General features: G+C 34.8%; 1 protein-coding gene across 1 annotated transcript; it reads left to right on the forward strand.

Annotated features, from left to right (window-relative positions):
* The first annotated feature begins 2,990 nt into the window (after positions 1-2,990).
* On the forward strand, positions 2,991-5,894 carry LOC100242089 (GDSL esterase/lipase EXL3). Its single transcript, XM_002270464.3, has 5 exons — positions 2,991-3,310; positions 4,094-4,224; positions 4,317-4,550; positions 4,649-4,904; positions 5,375-5,894. The coding sequence occupies exons 1-5, from the start codon at positions 3,052-3,054 to the stop codon at positions 5,566-5,568; spliced, it is 1,074 nt and encodes a 357-aa protein (XP_002270500.1). The 5' UTR covers positions 2,991-3,051; the 3' UTR covers positions 5,569-5,894.
* The last annotated feature ends 3,425 nt before the right edge of the window (positions 5,895-9,319 follow it).

The following is a 9,319-nucleotide window of genomic DNA, read 5'->3' on the forward strand; positions in this document are numbered from 1 at the left end:
ATTTATGAGAGAATTTCCATCTTTTTGAAGCTCTTCTAAACAAGGTCTATCTCCAAAATTAGAGAAAAAATAGCCAAGCTCAATCACTTATAAATCAAATCAAGTCAAAATCCCCACCAACCAAGCCCCAGCAAATTTTAAAATCAACCCCAAAAGATCAATGGAAAAACTAAATTTCAAAATCAGAAACATATCAAGATTCAAAATCAACCCCAAAAGAAGAAATTGGCATATATAACACATTAGAAAGGGTGCAGATTTTTCAACCAGAAAAAATGTGTACTTGAAATTAAGTCATACTAATTTGCAAGTTTTTACTTTTGTATATCATTTTAATGTTAGTAATATCATTAGTTTTGATTCTTTCACTTTTTTTCTTTTGTAATAGAACTTATTTTAATTAAAGAAATACTAGGTAACTACTTTGACTAGTGTGTCTTCAACATTAGACCAAATGATTAATTAATAAAAAATATTTATTTCTATTTTTCTTTTTTATTAAGTAAAAATTACTTGAAAATCAAAATTGAGGTCAAAGTTGCACTTAACATTTTTGTCAAAAAAAATTTGAAAGAAATAAAAATATCCCAATACCTGAGCAATGAAACCAGCAACTTGAACATATTTGCACTTCATATGCCAATTCCAATGATATCCCAATGATGAGAAAAGGCACCACAATTCCCAATTCCAAAACTTGCATCCAAAACCCCGTCGAAGACTAATTTTAAAAACAACAAAATAATATGAAATAAAAAACAAACCAAAAGTGTAGAGCATAAAAACAAACTGTGGACCTATATTATTTCACGTGCATCCCCACTCAATCAGTGAAACTCATTTTTATTGATGAACAATTAGTTTTGAAAAAGTTGAAGTCGCCACTTATTTTATTTTATTTTAAAAGGGAAAATAAAATAAGAAAGAAAACCCTAAAGAAATGACTTCATAGTTTTGGAAAAGCAAGTCTTGAAAAACCCGAGTCTTGGTCTGGGGATCAGGTTACTTATTGGGAAGGTGCCTCAAATAGGTAGCATCCCTCAAAGCCCTAAAGAGGTCTTTAATGACTAAGTTGAGGTCAAGTGATAATTAATCAATTAATTGAAGGTATCTAGGTAGACTAAGGTGATTTCGAAACTAACATGCCAAAAAAGAAATCAAATCACAATTGCAAAAGAATGTTAGGATGTGTACCTGGACTATCTCTCAAACGCTATTATAAGACATTAAAATTAGTACAGAAATACAGCACACGACATGTATTTTATCAGAGCAAATCGAATAGACATCTAGGCATCCAAGGATGGAGTCAAACACAGATATGGTTTACGACAACATGCATGTTCATAAAATTCCGAAAAGTAAGTGATAGAGAGCATACCTGAATAGCATGTATAATTGATAAAATTCCTCTTTCTCTCTGAGTGAAAACTCTTTCGATGAGAATTCTTTCCCTGAAAAACTAAAGAGAGATATTTTGGCTCATCTCTCCTCGAAAACCACAAAGAGAATAAATGTGTTTTCTTCTTTCTTCGAGAAACAAAAAAAGTAAGAATATAATTCTTCTAAAGAAACAAAAAAGTCTTCACTTAAAATTATTCCTAGTTTTTTCCATGAAACGAAGGTTAAGACTCTTATGCTGTGAGAAATGAATAGTTCTCATATTCATAGTTCCATTCATAACTTAAGGCGAGAAATTTGACTAGTGAAACAACCAAGTTGGATCTTAGGGCATTTTAGAAGGTATCCGAGAAGCCTTATTGTTCATCAAAACCCATCACAGCTGCAGAGTTAATAGTTCTTGTTGTTAGTTAGCTTCGTAGCTGTCCGTTCCATATGATTGATTCATATATAATTACGATGCTTAATCCGGTCCACTTGGATATGAGACATAAAACAACTATGATAAGTATTCAAAATTAATATTTCCACTCACGCGTCTCCTTCGATGTTGAGTCACATTACAATGAATTGAATCAAACAACCATTCCACCTACTTGAGCTTAGCTTTTTGATACCATCAAATGGTCGAGAAGGCCATGCACTGGAACCGCATAAAATCCCTGAACCCTGTGTACAATCTACAAGTCTAAATCAAACGGTTGAAAGGGCCACCCACTGGACCCAAAAGGCCTCCTCTTAACCAAGCTTCACTCCCTTCTATGAATTAGAAATGTCAATCACAATAAAGTCGAAATACATCATTTTATTTTATCCTTTCATTCATCACACATAGCGGGGTAGACGTGTGTCTTATTAAGGTTAACGGACCCATTTCAAACTATGCAACCTATATATAGTTTATCTGTATCCAATTAAACTTATTCATATGGATTCATTAGGTCATGGTGAATTTTGAGATGGACCATTACATGTACGCGGAGACAGTTGGCTGATGCTCACTCACGGACTCAATGATTGGTATTCACCTGAAAAGCAAAGTCTCCGGAGTCACATTATCACACCTGCCTTACATTTTTACGTATATGATTTTGTATAATTTAGCAGTGAACCCAAGGAAATTGCCGTCTAGATGAGGTCGCCCACCTACTTGACTACTTGTTTTCAAGATATCAACCCCTCTTCACCAACACCAACAACTTTGTACAAAATCTCCTGTAGTAAGTATCTTGGTTAATTATTCTAATATTTTTTTATCTTATTTATTATTATTATTATTATCTTCTTGTTTTCATATATCAATATTCAAATATTTTTGAACCCTCAGATATTTCCTAGACACGTTTTTGTTTTTATAATTTTCCAACCCATGAAAATAGAAAGTTCAATTATTACCTCTTTTTTCCTTGATTCCTAATAGTTTAATATTTCATGGACACAAAAATGAAAAAAAAATTCCCACTGTATGTGGAGTAGTGTTTTAATGGCCACGTATTCATTTCTTGCGTCTAGAAAACGAGAAAATGAAGATCACAAGCATGATCTTTAAATACGAGGCTGGGCCGAGGGCATAGAATTCACATAAGTGATCACTTTTTCCATCTCTTTTTCTTATAGCTTGGAGAAACACAACAAAACTTTCCAAGCCCAATGGTGTCATCTTCTTCGATTATTGTTTTCTTTCTTTCTGTTTTTATTATTCTATGTACCACAGAAGCTCTCGTAAAGCTACCGAGGAACGAAACATTTCCAGCCGTGCTAGTTTTCGGAGATTCGATAGTGGATCCGGGCAATAACAACAATCTTAGTACTGTGGTTAAGTGCAATTTTCCACCGTATGGGAGGGACTTCGTGGGAGGATTTCCAACTGGAAGATTTAGCAATGGCAAAATTCCGCCTGACTTCATTGGTACGTCCATTCTATTTTTACGTGGCCTTATATTTCATGATATGGAAGTATTTTGTTTCCTGATATCATGCAATGTTTTGCAAAATGAGACCGAAATATTCATATTTGGTATGTTTTGAAAAAGGAAATACACAAAGCCACTCCGCTATTGAATATGTCTTGTTTTAAACTATGTCAGAGAAAATAAAGGATACCCAAATCAGGCTTGGAGAACGAAGGCCAATAGGATCTTTCAGTTGACTGGTCCAATGCTCTTCTCAATAGGGTTGACCGGTTTGAGTAGTTGGGCCTACCTGACACGGACGGCTTGGGATTTTGATTTTCATAATTTTCCAAACCGGAAAGTCCATAGTTTATAAGTGATGGTGTTTGGTAAACTATTTAATAAACAAATTAAATATATTTAATAAAATAAATCTTGTATCTTAAAATTGAAAATAATTTTAATAAATTAATTTAATGGTTTATAGGCAATTTTATTTAAAACCGTCTTAATTTTTAAACGTTAAATTTTGTCTCATATGAAGTTAAGCTACCATCGGAATCCCTCCATGGTAACCCAACCTCCTACGTCTACCAAAGGCCATGAAAACACCAACCCAATTGTTTAAAAAATCCCAAATGTTGTGAAAAAAAAAATAATAACTTCACAATTTTCCGTGGGATAATTCTCGAATCAAAACATGTTCCTTTCCTTTCGGATATGTATGGATGATTTTCTCTCAAAATTTTAGCTTGGTGATATAATATAACAGTTACAAAATAATTATTTTGTATTCTCAGCTGAAGAATTGGGAATCAAAAATCTACTGCCACCATATTCTAGCCCGTCTCTTCAACTTGGTGATCTCCTGACTGGAGTGAGCTTCGCCTCAAGTGGCTCAGGATTTGATCCTCTAACACCTAAGCTTGTGGTATATAAATTCCCCTTTCACATATAATTTATGCTTCAAATAATGTATTGTTCATTTCTTAACTTGGTTTTTATTTTTGGATCCAAAATCAGTCAGTTTTATCTCTGCGGGATCAATTAGGAATGTTCAAAGAATACATAGGAAAGTTGAAAGTGATGGTTGGAGAAGAGAGAACAAACACCATTTTAAGCAAAAGCTTATTTCTAGTAGTAGCAGGCAGTGATGACATTGCCAATTCATACTTTGTCATCGGCGTTCGGAAACGCCAGTATGATGTTCCGGCTTACACTGATTTTATGGCCACCTCGGCTGCTTCTTTCTTGAAGGTAATTTTAATTGCCATGCAAAAACTCTGGAATCATCCATGCTCTTCCGTTTCCAACTCATAGGATATCATTCTTATCTTCTATTAAACAAATTGAAGGAATTGTATGGATTGGGGGCACGAAGAATAGGTGTTGCCAGTGCACCTCCATTGGGGTGTCTGCCATCACAGAGAAGCTTAGCAGGAGGGAAACAAAGAGAGTGTGCTGAGGATCACAACGAAGCTGCGAAGCTGTTCAACACCAAGCTCTCGTCTCAATTGGATTCTCTCAACGCCAATTCTCCCCAGGCAAAGTTTGTCTACATTGATATTTACAAACCCTTTCTCGATCTCATCCAAAACCCTCAAAAATCAGGTAATTCTTTTGATGGGTAGTGGGAAAACTGGTATCCTCTTTGCTCTGCCCTATTTGGTAATTGATTTGAAAACGGTTTTCCAAAATTGTTTTTTGATGCTAATAGAAACAAATATGTATTTAGGAATTTATAATATTTTTAACCTGAATTTTATGTTTACTTTTATATATAATGCCTTAATTTTAATCATTTTTTATATTTATATGTCTATTTTTTTAAATAACTTTATAAAAAAAAACAAGTATAAAACAACTAAAAGACTTTATGGAAGAACACTTTGTTTTTCATCTTTTTATTAACACTTTGTTTTTCGTCCTTTTATTATCAAAGATGTTTTCCTATTTTTTATTTTTTTTTATTTTTTTGGAGAATGAAAAACCATTTTAAAAAATAATTATCAAATTGAGCCTTAGTTTTTGTTATTATTATTATTATTATTATTATTTAAAAAAAAAATAATTTGTTTCAGGGTTTGAAGTGGTGGATAAAGGTTGTTGTGGCACAGGGAGAATAGAGGCGGCAGCACTATGTAGCCTATTAAGTTCATTTACTTGTGAAGACGCGTCAAATTATGTATTTTGGGATAGTTATCATCCTACAGAAAGAGCATACAAGGTTATAATAGAGAAGATCATCCAGAAATGCGTGGACGGCTTCTTCTGATCAAACTGATATCTCTTTTATGTCCAGCCCATATATGGCAAGCTTCACTGCCTTAAATTATTTGTAATGGTGAAAATGGGTCTTCCTTTTAGGTTTTGTAATCATAGTTAAAAGAGCTATTATGGATGTAAAATGTGCGAACACATAATCCATGATAACTCAATCATCATGTAAAATGCAGTTCTACTCCTTGAAACTGTCTTGTTTTTCTTGGCGTTCTTCTTCTTCTTTGTTATGTCTGTCTGTTTCTCTTGTTTGAAAGACCACCCAAGCTATGTTAAATCTGCCTTGTGTAATGGAAAGTAGTCCTCTGAATTGCTTGGTAACCACTAGACTGCTACCTTTAGTTTCTCACAAGCATTGTTTAGACCCAAAAGCTATATCTACAAGTCATGACAATTTGTAAATTATGATTAATATTCATTTTTGGCTTTTTAGTTGTTAGGGTGAATTCACAATATTCCAACAAATACCAGAATTTTCTACCATTTCTTTGTGCAAAACTAAATAGGCAATATCACCTAACAGCAATAAATAAATAAACTCATATAACAAAATAATAAATCAGACACCAGAATTTTTACGTGGAAAGCCCTTCGATGCGAAGGAAAAAACCATGAGACCTAATCCAATTCAAACTTCCACTATCAACAATAATGGGTTATACCTGTCTTTTCTAGAATAATCTCTAGAGGTTGCCAAATATATCAAGAGCACATATAGCCTTGGATTATACAATCTCTCTTGGCAAAAATAAAGAAAATTAGAGAAAGTATACCAAAAATGTCGTTACTATTCACGGGCAATAACATCAATTCCCCATCTCAAAATCTGATCTCCACCGTCCAGATTGTAGATACTTGGGTTTTAAACCTCTCCTCCAAATTTCAACTCAATCGAACCACAGATGAAGTGGATCTGCTTGTTGATGAAATATGGACAAATGCATTTTTCCTCTCTCTCTTCTCTTCTCTCTGTTTTTTTTTTTCTCGATTTTTTTTCTCTTTTGTTTTTTTTAATGTAACTAACTTGGTCCCCAAGCATATGGGGCCCACTCCCTCACATACGAGGGAGCCCAACAAATCTCCACCTCCCAACTATGTGAGGGGCTCTACCAAGCCTGCTTGCTTTCTACAGAATTGTAGTTTCTCTGTAGGTATTAGTTTTGTCATCATATCTGATCCATTATCATCAATATGGATTTTCTTAAGGAAAAATAATTCCATCTCTAGTGCATCATGAATCCAATGATACCTTACATCAATATGCTTGGATTTAGAGTGAAAAGTTGGATTCTTACCTAGATGAATAGCACTCTGACTATCATAGTAGAGTAGATACCTTTCTTGCTATAAACCCAATTCTTGTAGGAACTTCTTCATCCACAGTAACTCCTTGCTAGCATCAGTGATAGCAATATACTCAGCCTTCGTGGTCGACAAAGCAACACATTTCTGCAACCTTGATTGTTATGACACTGCTCCCCTTAACAAAGTGATCAAATAACCAGAAGTAGACTTTCTGGAATCAACATCCCCAGCCATATCTACATCTGTGCATCCTAAAAGCATAGGTTTGTCAATCCCAAAACATAAACATGTCTTAGAAGTACCCCTCAGATACTTGAGAATCCATTTCACTGCAACCCAATGTTCTTTGTCAAGATTAGAAAGGAATTTGCTGACAACTCCAACAGCATGAGCAATATCAGGCCTCGTGCACACCATGACATACATCAAGCTACCCACGGCTGATGCATAGGACACCTTTCGCATTTCTTCTTTTTCTTTCTCACTTGAAGGACTTTGTTTGGAACTTAGCTTTAGATGACTTCCAAGTGAAGAACTCATTGGTTTTGCGTTGCCCATGTTAAACTTGTCTTAAACCTTTTCAATATAGCTTTCTTGAGATAGCCACAATTTTTCATTCGTTCTATCTCAAGAAATCTTTATACCAAGAATCTGACTTGTAGACCCCAAGTTCTTCATTTCAAATGACTTGCTCAATTCATTTTTCAGTTTATTAATTTTACCAATATCACGATCAACAATCATCATGTCATCCACATATAGCAAGAGAATAATAAATTATCCATCAGAGAATTTCTTCATAGACACACAATGGTCAAAAGCAGTTTTATCATACCCATGCTCAACCATGAAGGAATCAAACTTCTTGTACCACTGTCTCGGTGCCTGCTTGAGACCATATAAGCTCTTCTTCAGTCAACACACTAAGTGTTGGGCATTTGATTGTAAACCCTTCTGGTTGCTCCATATATATTTCCTCCTCTAAGTCACCATGGAGGAAAGCAATCTTCACATCAAGTTGTTCAATCTCTAGATTCATAATGGCAACGAAGCCTAACACAACTCAGATCAAAGACATCTTAACCACAGGTGAGAAAATCTCTTCAAAGTCAATGTCTTTCTTCTAACTAAAACCTTTCACAACCAATCTTTCCTTGTACCTTGGTTGTGATCTATTTGGTTCAGGATTCTTTTTTAGTACTCATTTATTCTTCAATGCTCTCTTACCCTTAGGCAACTCCATCAATTTATAAGTGTTGTTCTTATGCAATGATTTAATCTCTTCATGCATAGCTCTCAACCACTTTTTTTTCTCGTCATGCAGCAGAACCTCTTGATAATTTTTTGGCTCTCCCCCATCAGAAAGCAACAAATACTCATCACTAGTATGCTTTCTGGAAGGTTGACGGTCTCTAGTAGATCTTAACTGTGTTTCAGTAGGCAACTCTGAAGTAGTTTGTTCTTGCTGCTATTTTAGGCTATCATTCTCAACTGTAGGATTTTCTTCTACATCATCAACTGCAGACTCATCATTTCTGTCAACTGTATCAACATGTTCTTTTTGCACAATTTCCATGTGTTCATTATGTCCCACAAAGTTAGGAAAGACTGGACCCAAATCAACCTATTCTTCATTGAAAAGCTTTGGCTTCTTAACCTGATCCAAGTCTTCAATGGTTTGATCTTCAAAGAAGACAACATCTTTGCTTCTTATAATCTTTTTGGTACCTAGATCCCATAGCATATACCCAAACTCTTCATTTGAATAACCTAAGAAGATACAATGTTTAGTCTTGTTGTCAAGCTTGGACCGCTTATCTTTAGGAACATGAAAAAATGTCCTCTTGCCAAACATTCTCAAGTGCTCAAAGGAAACAAATTTTCCTGTCCAAACCCTCTCTAGAATATCACCCTCTAAAGGATATGATGGACACAAATTAATCAAATCAACGGTTGTCCTCATAGTCTCACCCCAAAAAGACTTAGGCAATTTTGCATGAGAGAGCATACACCTAATTCTATCGCAGATGGTTATATTCATTCTCTTAGCTTCAGCATTTGCTATTGGGTCTTAGGCACCGTCTTCTCAAACTTGATGTCATGACTTTTGTAGTATTACTCAAACGGCCCCCTATATTCACCACCATTGTCTGCTCTGACATATTTTAACTGCTTGCCAGTTTGCCTCTCAACCTTCACATGAAAATCTTTTAATACATCGAGTACATGGTCTTTGAATTTCAAAGCATATGCCCACACCTTTCTTGAATGATCATCAATAAAAGTCACATAATAAAGTGCACCACCAAGAGTATTACTTTGCATAGTACAAACATCAGTGTGAATTGAATCAAGAATATTTGGTTTTCTACATGAAAGAAATCTATGAAATGCAACTCTACTTTGCTTTCCAAACAGATAATGTGTGCAAGGTAATAGCG

Source organism: Vitis vinifera, chromosome 18 (assembly GCF_030704535.1).
Source record: "Vitis vinifera cultivar Pinot Noir 40024 chromosome 18, ASM3070453v1".
Taxonomy (NCBI): domain Eukaryota; kingdom Viridiplantae; phylum Streptophyta; class Magnoliopsida; order Vitales; family Vitaceae; genus Vitis; species Vitis vinifera.

Bases quoted from the DNA above. Each gene is read 5' to 3' on its own strand.
- LOC100242089 (XM_002270464.3), top strand. From the start codon at position 3,052: ATGGTGTCATCTTCTTCGATTATTGTTTTCTTTCTTTCTGTTTTTATT. The intron at 4,225-4,316 runs GTATATAAATTC...ATCCAAAATCAG, and splicing joins CTCTAACACCTAAGCTTGTG to TCAGTTTTATCTCTGCGGGA. The intron at 4,905-5,374 runs GTAATTCTTTTG...AATTTGTTTCAG, and splicing joins CCAAAACCCTCAAAAATCAG to GGTTTGAAGTGGTGGATAAA.